General features: G+C 60.8%; 2 protein-coding genes across 14 annotated transcripts; one reads left to right on the top strand and one right to left on the bottom strand.

The window, feature by feature from the left end:
* Positions 1-2,129: 2,129 nt before the first annotated feature.
* On the bottom strand, positions 2,130-5,292 carry MRPL55 (mitochondrial ribosomal protein L55). Of its 2 annotated transcripts, none has more exons than XM_033095837.1 (4): positions 5,154-5,292; positions 4,363-4,453; positions 2,660-2,861; positions 2,130-2,365 (listed from the first exon to the last, which is right to left on the bottom strand). In XM_033095837.1, the coding sequence occupies exons 2-4, from the start codon at positions 4,386-4,388 to the stop codon at positions 2,216-2,218; spliced, it is 378 nt and encodes a 125-aa protein (XP_032951728.1). In that variant the 5' UTR covers positions 4,389-4,453; positions 5,154-5,292; the 3' UTR covers positions 2,130-2,215. The 2 variants fall into 2 exon arrangements, with proteins under 2 accessions (XP_032951728.1, XP_032951727.1); XM_033095836.1 differs by having other exon boundaries at positions 4,363-4,450; positions 5,154-5,291.
* A 122-nt stretch (positions 5,293-5,414) lies between these two features.
* GUK1 (guanylate kinase 1) lies at positions 5,415-13,857 on the top strand. Of its 12 annotated transcripts, none has more exons than XM_033095818.1 (9): positions 5,554-5,806; positions 5,939-6,089; positions 11,238-11,351; positions 11,593-11,634; positions 12,229-12,306; positions 13,004-13,142; positions 13,219-13,303; positions 13,443-13,528; positions 13,632-13,857. In XM_033095818.1, the coding sequence occupies exons 2-9, from the start codon at positions 6,022-6,024 to the stop codon at positions 13,665-13,667; spliced, it is 648 nt and encodes a 215-aa protein (XP_032951709.1). In that variant the 5' UTR covers positions 5,554-5,806; positions 5,939-6,021; the 3' UTR covers positions 13,668-13,857. The 12 variants fall into 12 exon arrangements, with proteins under 12 accessions (XP_032951708.1, XP_032951711.1, XP_032951709.1 ...); XM_033095819.1 differs by having other exon boundaries at positions 5,558-5,806; positions 12,210-12,306; XM_033095817.1 differs by lacking the exons at positions 5,554-5,806; positions 5,939-6,089 and adding an exon at positions 5,415-5,544 and having other exon boundaries at positions 12,210-12,306.
* The last annotated feature ends 4,136 nt before the right edge of the window (positions 13,858-17,993 follow it).

Raw genomic sequence — 17,993 nt, 5'->3', positions numbered from 1 at the left:
ATGCGTCTCGCCTGTCACCATCGCTGGTCACAGACCGGACTTGGAGACAGCGGTCTAATGGTCTAATTACCATCCCCTGCTCTACACTGTCCTTTGTACGGGTTCTTACAGGAGGCTGCTCTAGCGTGTCCCGCTCACGAGACCCCAGGTACTCAGTGGAGGACAACGAAGAGTCCCTAACTGCTCTCCTGACCCGCCTCCCGTTGACTCCCTCACTTGCTTTTGAGGTTTTGGAGCTCCCAGTGACAAAGTAACGGTTTGAGCCCCAACCCTGCCCTGCACTACCACTAAGTCAAGTTTTGGTCTCGGTTTCCCCACATGGGAGCTCCAGACCTGTCCCTGCACCTAGTCGGGGGCTTCCAGCATGGGACAGCAGGTCCAAAGCCACAGGTGTGCCCTCTGCAGGGTCCCAGCTTTGCTGCGGTGGGAAACGTGGAGCATCACAGGGCAGCTGCGGTGGGTGAGAGCTGTTGCAGAGGCAGTACTGCCATGCCCGACAAGGATGAGATGCTGGTAGAGGGGCTTGCGAGGCACTGGGAGCGGCAGGGTCAGCTCTAAGCCTGCTACCCCATCTCACCCCAGCCCGCTGCCCCCTGGGGAAGGCCCAACCCAGGTCTGGATACTGGGGGTCACCAGTGTCCACTGCAAAGTAACCTCCCAAGGCGGGTGACATGACAGGACGCAGGCTGCATCAGAGAGGCAGCAGGGAGGTCCCACCCCCAACAAAGGAGTACAGATGGGATTCTGCTTGACCACTCAGGCTCTCTAGAGCTCTCCAACCAGGCCTTGGACCTCCGGATCCATCTCTGCACTGCCAGCTCTGGTAAGAACCCCCACCCTCCGTATCCAGTCTGGTTCTTCATTCCCCGTGGACATCTGATCTGCCTGCCTGCATTCAACAATTCCATTACACCCAAAATATACTAAATATCAACTAACTGTAAAAAAAATAAAACAAAAAACACCAACAATCCCATTAGGTGGGTTTAGCCAGCACTCCCACTGGGGTGGGTCCTCTTAGTAACTTCCCATCAGCAACCCCGTCCTGCGCCTCACACAAATTTCCACTTGTCAGAGTAGTACTCAGCCTCTTCCCCCCCACTGCGCCCATAGCCACGGCCGTACTCTGGTAAGGCCTGCCTTGCCACCTTCAACGAATGTCATGAATAACTTGGCCCTAAACAGCAAGTACAAACACTGCTGTTGGGCATCTCTCAAGGTACTTGGTGAGCAGGGAGTTGGGGCAGCAGCTGGAAGGATAAGGGCTCCGGGAAGGTCACCCACGTGGGAATGCCCCTGAGCAGGCCAGAAGGCCAGCAGAGCCTGCAGGGCAGACATCCGCAGGAGTTGCACACAGCCAGCTGGCGTGCTCAGTGGACCAGCGGGAGGACTGCAGCTAGGACCGGGTGCTCAGCCCAGCATCCTTCCCTGTGAGCCGCCATCAGAAGCGGGGTTACTTCCCACAGGCTGCTGCCTCCCAACTCATGCCTGGAATGCCTTCCCCACCATGTAAATGGCAGCACTCTATCATGGGCCCTCAAGGTTTAAAGAGCCTAACAGCCAGGATCCCACACTCAACCCCTCGGGATAGGATGAGGTGCAGGCCTGGGCTGGGTCACCTGCACATGAAAGGTTGGGAATTGACCCCTCAGTTCTTGCAGGAAGCCCAGCCAGCATGAAACCTACCCCTGAGGCAGACGGCTGCAGCCCACTGTGGAAAGAAAGTCTGGCTGGTAGGTAAGATCTGAGAGCAGTTAGTAACAGGGCTGGCCGCACCCCTCGGCCCCTCCCATGGGCCAAGCACCTTCCCATTGCGAGCCGACAGGACTGAGGAGCCCAAGTGAGGGGCAGGGCAGGCAAGGTACAGGATAGGCACACATATCCTTGGATCCTACCCACTCCCCAGTTGCTGTACCCACTGAGAGGGGGATCCAGGGCCCAGAGGGTTGCTGGGCGGTAGCGGGCGCTTCCGACAGTGGGAGGAGCACCCAGGACATCAGTTATGTCCACAGCTCATATGCCCTTTGAGGACTGTCCTAAAACCACAATTTGACCCAATTCTAAGCCCACCAGGGGGCTCGGAAGCAGAGAACCCGCCTCCAGCTAGTGCATGAGAAGAAAAGACTAGGTGGTTTTAAAATGCTGACATTCCATTGAAAGATAAACACCCTTCCCCTTCAGCAGCATCACAGGCGAGGGCAGCTTGGGGACAGGGTCACTTCTTGGTCCAAAACTGCTTGTACTGCTCCAGGTCAAAGTTATCACTTAGCTCCGGCTCCTCCTCCTTGTCTCGGAGCTGGGCCTCACGTTTGCGGAGCCGCACCCGCCTCTCTTCTGGGGAGAGAGCGTCCAAGTCCACTGGCATCTGTGGAGGGAAGACGTGTACTCAGCGGAAGGGACCAGAAGGGTCTTCGGACCTCCCCTTCTCTCCCTTCAAAGCTACGCTTTAAAAAAATTTCTTCTGCTTGTTTACTCAGGACGTGTTTTTTTCTGCATACAGCCTGTTGCTGCTGTCTGAACTTGGCGCATGGAATGAGCTGTGTCACCCTCCTCCTCTCCATAACAATCCTGCTCTGTCACTTGCCAGCACTCCTCTCTCCCTTCTAGCCACAGTGATTCTGAGCCCAATGGGACCTGCACCCCAAGGAGGGAAGCTTACCGCCAGTATCCGTCTGGGCTCCCGGTAGCGGATGTTGATGGTGGAGCCGTCCTGCTTGACCAGAAGCACAGGGTAGAGGCGAGCATAGGCCTGTCTGTGCACACGTGTGAGCGAAGCTCTGCTGCTGTCAGCCCACCAGGCGGATGTGTGTAGGCAACGGCACACAGGGACGGCCCCTGTCACCACACACTGCGGCAGCAGGCTGCAGACACATACACTGGTCAGCGGCAGGTCAGCTGGACCAGAGCGCCCACGTAGCCCAGGCCAGCCAGCGCATATTGGAGCACGCAGTGACCCCCAAGATGTGGAATGTGGTCAGAGCAGCTCCTACCCCATGTCTGGGAAGAGGCTGCAGGAGCTGAGCACACAAGGCTCCCAGACAGCTGTGGACAGAGGGCTCAGGCCAGCAGTCTCTGGATGTGTGGAACCCTGGACATGAGCATGGAGCAGGAAGCTGCCTTCCAGGGACGGCAGACCTGGTGCTGTGGACCGAACATTTGTGCCCCCAAATTCACATGTTGAAGTGCTAACCTCCAATAAGATGTCATCAAGAGCAGGGCCTTTGGGAACTGATTAGGATTAGATGAGGCCATGAGAGTGGGCCCCCCCAGTGGTACTGGTGCCCTTATAAAAGACAGGAACTCGCTTGCTCTGTCTGCCCTGTAAGGACACAGGGAGAAGGCGGCTGTCTGTGATCCAGGAAGAAAGAGCTCCAGAACTGTGGGAAACAAGCTGCCTGCTCTTTGATGTTCTGTTGGGGCAGGCTGAGCACACCAAGACCCCTGGAAGCCACTCAGCTTCTGAACACGGTTGACACTGAGACCCGCACACGGCAGAGCACATGCTCTGAGATGACAGGAAAGGGCAAGGCCCACCGTCCACCTGTCGCACCCACTTGGGGCCTTGCCCTGTGACCCCCAAAGTCCCCTCCACTCTAGCTTTCAAGCAAACTTGGATTCAGACCCACCCCCTGTACTTCCCAGCTAACACTGGGGGCGGAGGGCCCATCTCTTCTGCTAGACTCTAATGGCCAGAGGGCAAGAACTGCATCTTATTTACTGTTAAGTCCCAGACCCTGTTGAGCTGAGCGCTCAATAAATTTTGGCCAAATGAATTCAGTCCCTGCCTTGAGAAGTGCAAGACAGGAGAAAGGAGATGGTGGTGTCCTCCCACTATAACAGTGGTTCCCACTTGAACCTTTACCAGGATGAGGGCCCCCCAGGGAACACTGCTGCCAGAGTCCCTTCCCCTCTCCACACTGACTCAGGCTTCAAGTGCTGCACCCCTCTTCCCATATTCCACAGAAACAACATGAATCCTGCCCTCATTTCCTCCTCTGGCAACACTGGCCACACTATGCTTCCCATTTGGGGGAGGCCAGAGGACCAGGGCACTGGGCAGATGGGGAAGCAGTTCTGGTGGGAACAGCAGGAAGGCCACGGCCCCTACAGGGACCCAGAGCTGGGCTCGGCTGTAGGTTCTGAACAGGAAGGTGTATATCTGGTGCTGGGAAGTCAAAAGTCGCTTCCATTCTTCCCTTGACACCTTGTCAAGTCATCCACACGTGAACTTGCGCATATTATCCAAATAAACACACTGGCTCAGGAAGCTTCCTTCAGGCAGCACGGCCTGAAGCCCGAGTGGGTGTTCCTTTGGGTGGCCCCATGACAGCAATCCCAAGGGGTGTGGAAGTTTGTGCTTACCCAAGCCGGCTGCTTATGGCTGCCATTCCTCCTGAGGGCCCCTGAGGTATGTGGAGGCCCACGGTCAGTCACAGGCGCAGCGTGAAACCTGCTGGGCAAGGAAATCTTTTTAACAGGCAGGCTTTTCTACCTAATTGATCCTCCTCAAACCCTAGCCCGGAAGAAAGCCACAGACCCAATCACGTCCCCAAACAAGTATGTTGTCGCCGTGCCACTGCCAATGTCGCAGTAACCTATCAAGCTCTCTGCCCTGACCTGTGGAAGGTTTGTGAACAGCAGACGCCCAGGTTCTACTCTCCAAGACCCTGACTGGGTAAGTCTGGGCAGGGCCTGGGCTCATTCTCGTGGGTTACGAGTCAGGAGATCGTTCTGAGGATGGAGTGCAACGTATACGGAGGTTGGCTCACACCTTGTTTTCCAAGGTCATGTAAGTCTCACAAAACCCAGTAAGGTAAGGACTACAGAAAGGGAGCCGTGGCTTAGGGCCACTCTTACTAAGCCCTGAAACCCAGGGAAGCATCTGTGCTGAGGTGTCCGCGATAAGCCGGCAGTTGCAAAACCAAATGCCTGTTGGGCACGCAGACCTCAGGAAACGAGCCCTCCCGGCCGAGACGCGCGGGTCTGCCTCGCTGTCTCCCGGCAGAGCAGGGCCTCTGCAGGCCTCCCTTGGCCTTAGCAGGTGAACCGGTGGGAGAGAGCAGTGCTGCAAGCTTCCTGAGCGGATACCGGCGGCGCCCGGACCCCCCCTCGGGGAATTCCCCCCCCCCCCCCCCGCACGACGTGGCACCAACCTGCCACCCTCACTGAGCTCCGGTGCAGCCTCGAGGGCCAGCGGCTCAGCCGCCAGTGGCCAGGCAGAAGCGGGAATGACCGAGCCGAGCACCCGGTCACCGCGGACTCAACGCCCGCCTTCCCGCTGTGCGGCCGCACGTCACCCGCGAGCGCTGCGACGCGCGGCGCTGCCGAACGGCCCAGAAAGGCGGGGGCGGCCCGGCGCGGTGACGTCCTTGTCCCGCCGCGGGCGTAGGCGGCCGGCGCAGCGTTGACGCAGCCCCTCGGGTGGAAGCGGGCTGGCGCGGTGCTGTGACGTACGTCCCCAAGGGCGGCGGCGGCGGCACCTCATGCTGCGACGCCCGCTGGCTGGGCTGGCGGCGGCCGCCCTGGGCCGCGCCCCCGCGGACGGTGAGTGGCGTCTCCTCCCGCGAGGGGCGTAGCGCCCGGGTGCGCGCAGGTTCCGGAAGCCTGGCTGGGCGCCGCCGTGGTCCCCTGCGTTCAGTCTCTCCCTGCACCTGGGACGCCGCAGCAAGCGTGCGTCAGGGGTCCTCCTGGGGTAGCCACGGGAACTGCCCCCGCGGTCCTCGGTCGTTCCCAGGGCCGGCTCGTCGCACAGCCCCAGCGAGAAAGGCGGGGACATAAGGACAGGATAGCGCGGTTTTTCATGCAGGTGAATTGACTTCATGTAAAGGGTCGCCCCTCGTTTTGAAGTTGTGTCCTATGTGTTTGTGTGTCTAGGTGTTAAAGTTGCGTTTGGTAGCTATTTTTCTTAGGCACATTAAAGCTGGTTCCCCTGTGTCAGTTCTCAAAACGTAGGACGAAATTCTGGCACGGGAAGCTGCAGACAGTTTGTAAAACCCATGCAGCCTGAGGACTTCGTGCTGGATGCCCTTGTGGACCCTGAAGGATGCCGAGGGGCAGAGAGGGGAAGCAGCTTGCCACTCCTCCCCCAGGTGGGCAGCACAGCAGAGCCGAAAACCTTGGGAAATCAGGGTTCCGAAGGCCATTATGTGGCCCACTGAGGGGCCGTGTACGGCACAGTCCCCACACTCCCACCAAGGGAAACCCTTTTGGTTCTCCAGCTGGCGTGTCGGCTTCCGTCCCCAGCGCAGATGGCACACACAAGGGGTCCTGGGCTGGTGGAGGTGACTGCCCTGAGGCCCTCAGGACTGCCCTAGGGCCCCACCCTGCTGGGCAGCGCACATGCGGATATTCTGCCCAGGAGCAGGGGCTGGCCTTCCTGACTTGGGGGTGTGGCAATTTGATGTTCAGTTTTCCTCAGGCCCAGTGACCTCAAGTCTAGGTTGCTGGAGCTGCCCATGTGCTGTTCTGACATTCTTCTAGAAGCAGAGAGGGAGTGAGCCTTGTTCTTCCAGGTGCTGGTTTGGGGACGAGTAGTGAGGCATGTCACCTCACCTGTTATCACTGTTGTCTTTCAGTGGGAGAGAGGGAAGGTGTAAGCTGAGGTGACAGCTGGCCAGTGTGGGGTGGGGCCCACAGGGACAGGAAGAGGGGGGCCAAGACTTGCCCCTCGTGGTCAACCTGGTGTGAGTTCCCTAGGCAGCATGCCTCCCAAATGTGGCCTTTTCTGGAATTTTCTGTCACTCTTAGACCTTCCAGACCATGACTTGTTGTGAGGGAGCCAGGAAAACCTTCCCCTTCACCACCGGGAGGGATCTCGGTCGGGTGGGCTTTCCTGTCTTACCACTGACAAGCCAAGTTTTCTGCCAGGTGAGTCCCTACTCTACCTTTGCTCTTATGAACACCTGTGACAGGTGCAGTGTGCCTGGGGTCGGTTGAGTGTGATTCTGGGTTCGCATAGACCCGACCCTTGACCTTTGGGTAGGACAGGTGATGTCAGCAGTTCCTTGAATAGCAGATTGCCAGAGTTCTAATGGTGCTCTCAGTACCTTTCTCTTCAGCCACACCTATACTCTCCTTTTTTGTACACCTAAACTGTAAACTTCCATCTTGTGCAGCATATTCAGCGTAACACAAAAAACACATTCAATCAGTTGGAGGAGGAGCAGAAATGAAGCGGGTACTGTAATGTGCTTGGGGGCAGAGTGACTCCTGCCGGTGAGGGGGAAAGGTCAGTAACGAGGGTGAACAGCTGGGAGCACTGGTTTACAGGTTTGGGGGCAGGCGCTTCTGTAGTCGGCTCCAAATGACCCTGCGTGTCCTGGAGACCTCGGTCTCCCCTGGTCCCTGCTGACCCTGCGTGTGCAGGTATATGGATTTCATTTCACCTCTGTGAGGCCAAAGCTGAGCCCCTAGGGACCTGGGATCGTCCTGCTTCATAGCTTTCTTGCCTGGGACCCTTTCCCTCTGTGCTTCCTCTGCCCTCTGCCTGTGGGGCAGAATTGGGATCTGATACAGGGTCAGTGGGGACCAGGGGAGACAGAGACCCTGGTGCTTCTTTTTTATGTAAAGAGACCCAGATGCGGCGTGCAGCACAGAGACAGGCCCTAGTCCTGCACTGTGTGGCTCTTGCCCATACTTTTGAGGGCCCAGCTTCCTCTCAGGAGAGGAACGGTCCCGCCCTACTGTGGGGAGAAGTGAGAAGGTAGCTGGCCACTTTGTGGCTGCCCTAGTTCAAGCCAGGTTCCCAAAGGCTAAGTGGTTTGTCAAGGCTCCTTTGGCCAGGACGTGTTCCACACACCATGGGCAAGGCCAGGCTGGCTCTCCTGCCTCACATGGCCTGTTTGGGAGGTGGAGTGTGACCTGCCATCCCAAGGCAGATCCCTTCCCAACCTTGTGGCTTACAAGAGGGCTGGTGGGACTTGACCTTTCCTCCCCGTGTTCTCCCACATCACACCTACTCTTGTGTGTCGTACGGAGGGGCAGGGAGGAAGATGAGATGGTGACAGTGCCTGGCCCTTGGGACAAGGCGGGCTGCAAGTAGAAACCGGAAAGAGGAGGTTCTACCTCATGCTTCTAAAGGAAAGCCGCCTGGCTGCATGGGGCGCTCTTTGAGCAAGGTTCCAGTGGAGAATGTTCTGGAACTCACAGGCTTGCATCCATGATCCTTATTGAGCGTTCCGATTTCTTGCCAGGCAGCTGGAGTTTGGGGTTGTGGGACAGTCAAGCAGTAAAGGACACAGAACTCCCCTGGATGGAGGGCTCTGCCTCGCCAAGAGATGACCCCTCGGACTTGCACGTTTCCGTGGGCCAGAGTCAGACTCGAAGTGCTTGATCGCTGGGGCCTCAAGGCCTAGAACGCCACCCCATGGTGTACTGTGGAAAGTGGCTTTAGTGATCACTCTGTCACGGTGGTCACTGCACAGCCCCATCCCTAGCCGCTCCCCAAGGGCTTCTGCAGGGCTTAGCCGCCCCAGTGTGTGTGGTCCGGCCCTGCTGCTCTGGGAGCCCACCTGGGAGCAGGAGTCCACTCCGTGGGCCCCCCAGGGTAAGACTCAGCACACGCCCTTGACCAGGCTGAGCCAGCTGAACCCCACTCTCTCGAGACCAGAGTGAGGCAGGTGTCCTCCAGCCCACAGTGATGACGAGGGAGGGTAAGAGGGCACTGGGGGATCTGGAGCTTGGGCTGGATGTAGGTGGGGGCTCAGGAGGACGCCGTGAGGAGGGGTTGGGGTGTGGTGATTCAGAGCCAGGCAGGGAGTGAGCTTTGCGGCCACCAGCCGATCCTGTGTGGACATACCCATTGCTCACTGCTGGCCCAGTGCAGGCAGGTGGTGGGTCAGGAGGTGGGGACTTCCCCCAGGCTGGTGGTGTGGTTCAGTGGGACAGGCTCCCCTGCCCCCGGGTCCTGGCACAGGGTGGAGGGCACAGGATGGAAACCAGGGTTAGGATATTTGGACAAGCAGGAGCTGTGCCACACGCCCCATGAAGGTGTCGGCAGTGTGACTTGGTATGTGGTGGTTGGTTCTTACTGAGGATGAGTCTTCCTGTGTAGGTTTGCGGTCTCCAGGTGTTAGAGCTCACAGCCAGGAGGTGTGGCAGGAACTGCTGGGCAAGTATGCTGGAAAAGGAGCAGTGGGTCCTCCTGGCGAGGTTACAGCTGGGGGCTGGGGGTTGCCCATGGGGTGTGGGGTGCAAGGGCAGGGCACTGCCCATGGCAGGCACAGGACAGAGCCGGTCGTCCATGAGGGTCTTCTGTGCAGACAGGAGGGATGGGCCGCCCTCCTTTCCCTATGCCCCCAGCCCCCCGGAGGTCACCTCCCAGTGTCTCTGATGGGGGTTGGGGAGGCCTTTGGGTCCTCCCCTCCCTGGAGGTGGATGCCCCAAGTGCATCCCCTGGGTTGAGGGTTTGCTGCCATGATCAAGGCTCAGGCAGGCCTCCTGGTCCGTCACTGTGGCTGTCACCATGTGTTCACTTGGTGCTGCCCCTACCCTGGAAGAATTCATGTTCCTGTGGTGCTGACACACCATCAGGGCCAGGAGAACTGGGCTACTGGACAATCACAGCTGCCTGGCCCGAGGGGCGGGACTCGGTGTATCCAGAGGGTAGGCACTGTGTGGGGCAGACCGCAGCCTCCTCGGCCCCTCTTGGGACCTGGTGGCTCCCAGCGTCAGCTCTGTTCCTCCTGTGTTCCTCCCCCCACCCCGCTCCCCAGTCACTCAGCGCCTGGGTAGTCAGAACAGACCCAGGGGAGCGGGTTGGGCTGCCCACGGGACATCCACTCTGGAAAGGACGGGGCTGTGTGAAGGGTGCCACTGAGGGCGAGTTGAGACTTCCATGCACTGGGCCTCAGGAGGGACAGGGCTGTCCGCTGCTACCTGGCAGTGGCCATGGGCTTAGAGCTAGATGCACGTATATGCAGGCCTGATTGTGGCATGTGTGGTGGCATGTGTGTCTGGGGGAGGAAGCTGGGACACCAGAGCAGAGCTGGAAGTCCAGTGGGATCATTGCTGGATAGAAACAAGGTGCTCTTGAATAGGGAAACTCACAAGAGGCCGAGGAGCTAAGAGTTAGACACTTGGAGATGACACGCAGAGTGTTGATGGTTCCTCTGGGTCCCTTCTTCCTTTGTGTTTCGCATGTTCTTCTCCAAGGCGCATGTGTGTACTGTGATGGCCCCAGAATAGCAATGCTTTAGCAAGATTACCCGGTTAGCCTAGATTGCAGATTAGGAAAGCAGTGCCTGCCGGGGCCCTGCTGAAGAGCTGCCCTGGACTGGGGGACTGGGCGTTCCCCAAGCCAAGTGGCCCTTCCTTCCTGGACCTCATTGCCTGTCTGCTGGCCACTGACTGCCTTGGGGACCGCCACACCTTACCAGAGTCCCCCGTCAGCCCTGCAGGGCCAGGCTAGCATAGGGAGCTGCTCCAGCTCCCACATGGCCTCCAGGGGTCTCCCCCTGGGGCAGGGCACACCCACTCCTGGCCTTCCTGCCATCACACTCACGTGACTGGATGGGCAGGCCGCTTCTCCAGGGCCAGGAGCAGCCTTCTCTTCCGCATGAGGGGGAGGGCTGACTGCCCTGGGAGAGGTTTAGTGCCAAGAGGCAGGAGCAGGCTGGGATTCCCAACCCCTCCCAACTTGTCCAGAGCAGCCCAGGTGGAGTGAGACTGCCGCACCCCATTCAGGAGGTGGGTCCTGTCCTAGGGCGGGGCTGGGAGTGTCAGGGGGCACAGAGCCGCCTGGGCCCTTGCCCCGCAAAATCCCCCTCGTGTTCTCCCCTGTGGCAGGCGTCCGAGCCCTGTGCTGTGGGCTGAGAGGGGACTGCCACTGCCTTCCTGCTGGCTTTCCAGACCGTCTCAGAGAGGAGGGCCGGCAGGAAGCTGTGGTTCCTCAGTGTCGGGCCCTGGCTTCCTGATGGAAGTTCCCAGAACAGGGCTTGGGTTCCGCTGACCTTGACCTTGCCGGCTTCTGGGGCATGGTGCCAGGAGACACAGGGGTGGGGCCCCAGATGTTCCTCTCCCAGGAGCAGAGGTCCAGGCTCCCCAGGTGGGGTCAGAGTGGACAGCTGGGCAGGCCATGTGTTGGTGTTACCAGGTAGCCTGCCCCTCAGGGAGGTGCAGCCAGGGTTTGAGAACCGCCTCCAGCTCTGCCCAATTCCTGGGGCAAGTTGGGGGGTGTGTGTGGCTGCAGCTACCCCACTCCCTGGGGTCTGATGATAAGTCCCCATCGTCACCCACAGGCATGTCAGGACCAAGGCCTGTCGTCCTGAGCGGACCGTCGGGCGCTGGGAAGAGCACCCTGCTCAAGAGACTCCTGCAGGAGCACAGCGACATCTTTGGGTTCAGCGTGTCCCGTGAGGCTCTAGGGGCTTTGGGGGGCTCTGCTGATCCCCCCACACATGGGGATGTCCCCATACTGCTGACCCCTCCAGGAGCACCCCCCCACACACACACACGGGATGAGCCCACACTGCTGAATCCCTAGAGCCCCCTGTTGCCCCACACATGGGCTGAGCTTGGTCCTGCGAGGAGGCCCCGGGGATGGGATGTGTGGGCTCTGGGTATCCTGGGTGGGTCATAGGTGCTTGTTCCTAGACACTACGAGGGACCCGCGGCCTGGCGAGGAGAACGGCAGAGGTGAGCTGGCCCTGCTGCTTGGTGCCCCAGTGCAGGTCTGAGGCCTCAGTCTCCCCACCTGATGGTGGCCCTCCTCCAGGGTGGGTGGGCGGCCCTAACTAGGTAATAGGCATCAAAGCAGTGCTGGCACCAGATGTCCATGTGAGCGGCTGGTGGGGGCCTGATCCCAGCACCAGGCAGTTGTGGGGCACTGCTCTGGGCCTGTGCGCTGCGTCTCACGTGGCCATGCAAGTGAAGTCATAGGCGTGCACGCCATGTAGGGCTCTCTGACGTCATACGCATCTTCTGTGACCTTAGTAGGGCGTTTGCGCCTGCCTGAGACAGAGCATCCCAGTCCCCCCAGCCTCCCCCACCGAAGCTGGGAGTCTCCAGGCCCCCCTTCAGTCAGGACGCTGTGAGAAGTAGCATCTGCGTATCCATCCCCTCCTTAGACCCCTCCCTGCCTGCTGGCCGCAGCAGCCTTCAGTGTGGATAGGCAGACAGGCCCAAGACAGAAGCTGCTTCTGGCCACGTGTGGTTCCACCAGCCCTGGTAGCCTGGCTGTGGGCAGCCTCAACGGCTCCTGCTCCTTGCAGATTACTACTTTGTGACCAGGGAGGTGATGCAGCGGGACATTGCCGCCGGAGACTTCGTGGAGCACGCTGAGTTCTCAGGAAACCTGTATGGGACCAGGTGGGCGGAGCTCGGCACCCTCCCACCTAGCCTCCCAGAGACCTAGAGTGGGCAGCCCCGGCAAGGGCTTCTCTCTACAGGCTGTCGGGGTGAGGAGCCGGCCCCTCCAGGGATGGAGAAGGGCAGCTGTCAGGGTTCTTCAGGCCTCCCCGTCCTGGCCCAGCGCAGGCCCACCTGGCCAGGGCACTGTGGGAATGGGGCCACCCAGGGGCTGGTGTACAGTGAGGACGCAGGAGATCTGGGTCTCAGAGGCCTACAGGCTGCACTGCGGGGCCACTCCCAGGCCCAGCAGCCCCTGCCTCCTAACTCACACCTACACCTAGAGCAGTGTCATGGCACAGGCAAGCCCAGGCTTGCTGGGCAGCAGCCTGTATCCGAGTCCCACAGAACCGTCATGCTCCAGCCCAGGTGCATCAATCTGGGAAGGGCAGTCAGCCCCCAAAGTGGGTCGCAGGCGCTGCAGTTCCCCTTAGAAGGCTGGTGTGGGAGCCCTGGGCCCTGCCCAGAGCCCAGCAGAGGGCTTCAGATGAAAGGGTTGCTTCTGGAAAAGGGGAGCAGGTGCCAGGTCGGGTGGGCCCCTGCAGGGCCCCTCCCCAGCCAGGCCCAGAGCAGGGAGTGGGGGCGGCAGTAGCCCTGGGGACCGGCAGTGGAGGCCGTGGGGTTGCTAGGTGCTGAGTGGCCCCTCCCCCATCCCCAGCAAAGCGGCCGTGCGCGCCGTGCAGGCTGTGAACCGCATCTGCGTGCTGGACGTGGACCTCCAGGGCGTGCGCAACATCAAGAAGACCGACCTGCGGCCCATCTACATCTTTGTGCAGCCACCCTCGCTTGATGTCCTGGTGGGGACAGGGAGCCCTGGACTGGGTCAGGGGCGGGGCTGCCCTGTAGGCTCTGACCCTCATGTGCTCCTCTCAGGAGCAGCGCCTGCGACAGAGGAACACAGAGACAGAGGAGAGCCTGGCCAAGCGGCTGGCCGCTGCCCGGGCAGACATGGAAAGCAGTGAGTACCTGACCAGTGTCCTCCCCTCCCCCCCACAGTGGACTGACTCACCGCCTGAGGTGGGAGGGGAGGCGCTGTTATTCATGGCCCCCCACCCCTCACTGAGCCTCCACTGGCCCTGCGCCCCCCCCCACCCCAGGCAAGGAGCCCGGCCTGTTTGACCTGGTCATCGTCAACGACAGCCTGGACAAGGCCTACTGGGCTCTGAAGGAGGCACTGTCCGAGGTGGGCTGGGGGGCGGGGGCTAGGCCGCTCTGTGGGGAACGGCCTGGGACAGGGGGCTTGTGGCCCAGCCCTGGGCGAGCCCCTCTTCCTCTCTCTCCTGCAGGAAATCAAGAAGGTTCAAGGGACAGGCCACTGTTGAGGAGGCTGCCAACTGTGTCCTCCCTGGACAGGGCCCTGCACCCACCCAGGAAGCCAGGGTGTCCCCAAGAGGAGTTTCTGCCTGTGTCGTTCACCCCGTCCCCATGCCCATTTGTGGGTGCCCTGTGCTCAGTCCCCCTCTCCACTAGGAGCTGGTCCTGTGTCCTAATAAAGAGCTGCTGGTTAGTGTCCTTGAGCCCATGGATTGCTGCCCTGGCCCTGCTCTGCTCACACCAGACCCCTGCCGATGGCCAGCCCCAGGAGGCTGGGAGCTTCACATTATCCCCACACCCACGCCACCCCACCCCGTCAGCTACTTGGCGCTGCTGGCCAGTTGGGCCACTCCCCAGCCGCACACTACTCCCTGGGCTCCCCATGCCCCAGTTCCATGTTGGGAAGACCAGTAGGGATGCCCCCCCCCGGGGGCACCAGAGGTCCCGCAGGTTCCCCACCCCCAGCTCTGTTCAGGGAGATGACTGAGCTGTGCTGCTTCCTGGTGGGTGTGGGCCCCCGCCCCGGGAGTAGGTGGGGCTGCCAGGGAGCACAGGCCTCTCCCACTGCCTCAGCAGGTAGCTTGAGGCTGGGGAGACAAGGCCCTGCTCCAGCCACCCTTCCTCCTAGTCCCCGTCCCAGCTGTGGGTCCCTGAAGAACAGATGCTGCTAACCTGGGAGCGGGGCTGACACTTCAGGAACAGGACCCTGCCTCAGGGACCCGCACGTGCCATACACTGTGTCAGTCCTGTGCACAGCCCACTGAGCCCAGCTGGCATGATAGTCTGGGAGAAGCTAGTCCAGGAAGGACACCTGCGGCCTCTGGGGGGTTCCAGGCTCCCTGGAGTCTGAGAAGACACCTCCAGTGCTACTCGTCTCAGGGCAGAGCAGCTGTGGTGGGCGGTGGTGCTGTGGCTCGTACCCAGGCCACGCTCCTGCGGCGGGACCAAGACAGACAGAGGAGGCAGGGAGCCCAGGTGAAAACAGTGGGGACTGGGCGTCATCCAGTGTCCCAGAGGCATAGAGGAGGTCTGGCGGGATCCTGGCCTGGATGCAGGACAGTAGGCAAGGGGGTGCCGGGCAGCCCCCCAGGTCCAAGAGCAGGTGTGGCAGGGCCAGCTGCCTCCCAACACGGTGCAGCCAAGGGAGGCCTCTTCCCTCTCGGCCCTGTGCAGTCCCAGGGACAATCGGGGATTCAGACCCCAGGCCGTGGGGGAACAATGGGGCCCTTGAAGGGCCTCCCCCTGCATTGTGCTTGGTGGTGAGAGGTGGCCCTGGGTCAGGCCCTGGACTCTGCCAAGTGCACACCCTTGGAGGCCAGTGTCCGACCAGCCGGCAGGTGGAAGGTCTCAGGGACTTGCATTTTCTGGCCTGAAAAAGGTAGGGTGACATCTAGGGAAACAGGTGTAGGGTACCCTTTGTGGCTGAGCAGTGTCACCCTCCCCTCTAGGCAATGGTCTCGGGCCCATGCCGGCCTCTCCTGAAACAGCAGGCCCCAGGAGACGGCAGGCACTGGGTGTGGCCAGGTGTTCCTCCATTCTGGGGGTCTGTCAGGCCCACTGCCCCAATGGGCAGGTCCTGATTTGCTGGGTCTTCTGGGACAACGACCTGGGGTGGAGGTGAGGGAGTATGGAGCTGTGGGGGCTACTCAGTCCGGCTGGCGAGCGGGGAAGGAGAGGCTGTGCGCCCAGCACCTCCCCCAGCAGCTGGGGCCCCTCAGGCTGTGCGGGACGGGCCAGCCCACACCAGTCAGGCAGCTGCAGTGTGTCCAGAGGCTGGGGCCTTGGGCTTTTCAGGCCTGGGGGGGATCTGAGAACCCCACCCCTATACATGGGCAGACAAGCAGGGGTGGGTACACCTGCCTGCCCCCACACTGCTCCTGACGCAGCCTCAGCTAGCCTCAGCATGGCCTGGGACTTCCCTTAAGTCCTCTTGGGCGCTTACTGGGTCCCAAGTCCTTAACGTCTGGGCCCTGGGGGGTCAGTAGAGAGCAGAACAAACCCCTGTCCTCCAAGAGGGGCCCCCAATGTGCTGCAGACATGGTAAGTGAATTGTCTGGGTCGTGAGGTCAAGGATGGGAAACGGAAGTGGGCAGGGGTCCCATCAAGAGAAAGCAGGGCCAGGGGCAGCAGCCAGTCCATGAGTGGCCAGGGCTGCTGTACTGGGGTGGGCCGTGCCTGCCGGGGCAGTGGGGGCTCCTGTGCTGCCCTGGGCTGTGGGGTAGCAAGTACACTAGGCAGGGGGGAGGGGGTGTCTGAGAAAAAGGAATGATGCCATGCTGTGTGCTGAGAAAGGCAACAGTGGTGGCTTTACCCAGGCCAGTTTGGGAGTTGGGGGTGGAGTGGGGTTTAGGAGGGGTGGAAAGTGTGGGCACCCTTCAGAGGTGGGGGGCTCTGCATCCTGCCCTGGGCACACAGTGCCTGAGGAGGCCTGGAGGGGACATAGGCCTGGCTGCTGGAGCTGACTGGCCGTGCCGCCATGACTCACTCCCCAGGCCTTCCCCCACCACACCTCCACCCTTTCGGGAGGACCTCCCCTCACTTCCCTGTTTCAGGGTTCCAGCCTCTGCATCTCGAGAGGGCCCCGTGGGTGTTTAGTGTTTCTCTGCCCTGTTGGTGACCCCTGGAGTCCCGTAACCTACACCTTGTGGCCCTGGGAGGGAACAGATCTCCACCTCAGGTTCACCCTCCCTCCCCAGAGCTCAGGAGTCTGCATTTCACTGGTCTGCATTTGCTAAGCACGTGGTGAGGGTGCCTTGCCCTCCTGACATGGGGGTGCTTCCCAGAAGGGAGTGCAAGAATATGTGAGGGTGTGCATGTGTGAGTCCAGACGTGGGCGATGCCAGCCCTGAGGACTCTCTGAGATTGAAGGTTTTGACAGAGCCCGGGCTCCCTGGGCCGTAACCCAGTGGGGTGTGTGACCCCCTGGGGCTGCTGGGACATGGGCAGCTGTGCTCTGCACTCGATGCGGCAGAGGACCCCCAGGCCTAGGGTTTGGGTTCTGGGCAACCCAGAGTCCAGGTGAAACACAACTGAAGCATCAAGGGCAGGAGTCCAAGGTCCCAGGGAAGGACATGGAGGACAAGCACACACGGCCACCACAGAGCTGACAACGGGAGACCTGGCGTGACTGCTAAGGTCTTGTTGTGAGGTGGACATGCAGTCCCAAGCCTGAGTGAGGACTGTTCGCCCGGGCCCCTCAGCAGGCAGGCCCTGGGCTCCATCTGAAGCCTCAGCCTTGTAGGGCAGAGTCGCGCTGCTGGGTGTTAGTGTGGACGGGGGCTGCTAATGCCAGGTACACGGGATCCCTGTGTCCTCAGGGACTGGAAGAAGCAGCCTGAGACTGGAGGCCCAGTGCTGGCAGCTTCCCCGGGCAGGGTCCCCACAGGCTTCGGGGAGCTGAGTACTGGGGCCCTGCCCACAGCCCCACCTCAGTGGAGGAAGTTCTGCTTGGGCCCTGAGGGGCCCTGGGAGGAAGTGGGGCCAGACATGGGAAGGAAACTGCTGCCCAGGACCCGGCCTGCTACACTGCAGGATGGCGCTGGGCCGGCCCTGGCTGGCAACCCTGCCGGCCTCTCTAGAATTTTTGTTCAGAAAGGGCAGGGGCGGGGTGGGGGGGTTGCTTGAATCTGGGAGAGTCCAGGTATCCCCCTGCAGAGGCCATTCCACTGGACCTGGACCAAGAGTGGTGGGGCAGCTCTCCCCACGATGGGCCCTCCTGACGCCAACTGGAGCCCACGGTGCCCTCCTCCCGAAGGCGCCTCCCTTCAGGCTCTCTGTGGGATGACCAGCTGTAATGGGGAGCCCCTGTTTGTGCCCATACTGGCCCAGCACTTCCCTCCCTCCCCCAACCCCACACTCTTGCTGACCACTCCCAGGCCCTTCCCCCCAAATCTCCTCCTGGATCCTGAGTGGCCCCCACCTACACTTGCTCTGACCCATCACTTGAGCAAGATACTCTGTGAACAAAGGTTCCCGCAACCCCCTGGGGCAGATCCCTGAAGGACCAGCACCCTTCCCACACGAAGCAGGCCCAGCTGAGCCACTGCTGGCCACAGCGTCCCAGCAGCACTGACAGCCGTGAGGGCAGCCTGTTCCCACACCTCCACAGCCGAGGGCAAGTCACCAAAGTCCCTACTCAGTGGTTGCAGCCTCCAGACAGACCGATACATGCCAAGCAGGAGGAAAAGACAGGGAGAGGGGCTCGGGGTGATGGGTAGGAACTACTTTAAGTTTGGGGGGGAATATTGGGGGACAGTGTGTTTCTCCAGGGTCCATCAGTTCCAAGTCATTGTCCTTCAATCTAGTTGTGGGGGGCGCAGCTCAGCTTCAAGTCC

The sequence above is a fragment of the Rhinolophus ferrumequinum genome, chromosome 24, assembly GCF_004115265.2.
Source record: "Rhinolophus ferrumequinum isolate MPI-CBG mRhiFer1 chromosome 24, mRhiFer1_v1.p, whole genome shotgun sequence".
In the NCBI taxonomy this organism is placed as follows: domain Eukaryota; kingdom Metazoa; phylum Chordata; class Mammalia; order Chiroptera; family Rhinolophidae; genus Rhinolophus; species Rhinolophus ferrumequinum.
The sequence above is the reverse complement of the archived record's forward strand: the minus strand, read 5'-3'. Positions and strand labels throughout refer to the sequence as shown.

Coding starts and splice junctions, on each gene's coding strand:
- MRPL55 (XM_033095837.1), bottom strand. CDS start 4,388: ATGGCAGCCATAAGCAGCCGGCTTGG. Junction 2,862..4,362: donor GCCATAAGCAGCCGGCTTGG/GTAAGCACAAAC, acceptor ATGTGTCTGCAG/CCTGCTGCCGCAGTGTGTGG. Junction 2,366..2,659: donor AGCCCAGACGGATACTGGCG/GTAAGCTTCCCT, acceptor TTCCCTCCACAG/ATGCCAGTGGACTTGGACGC.
- GUK1 (XM_033095817.1), top strand. CDS start 5,484: ATGCTGCGACGCCCGCTGGCTGGGCTGGCGGCGGCCGCCCTGGGCCGC. Junction 13,143..13,218: donor CACCCTCGCTTGATGTCCTG/GTGGGGACAGGG, acceptor TGCTCCTCTCAG/GAGCAGCGCCTGCGACAGAG. Junction 13,529..13,631: donor TGAAGGAGGCACTGTCCGAG/GTGGGCTGGGGG, acceptor TCTCTCCTGCAG/GAAATCAAGAAGGTTCAAGG.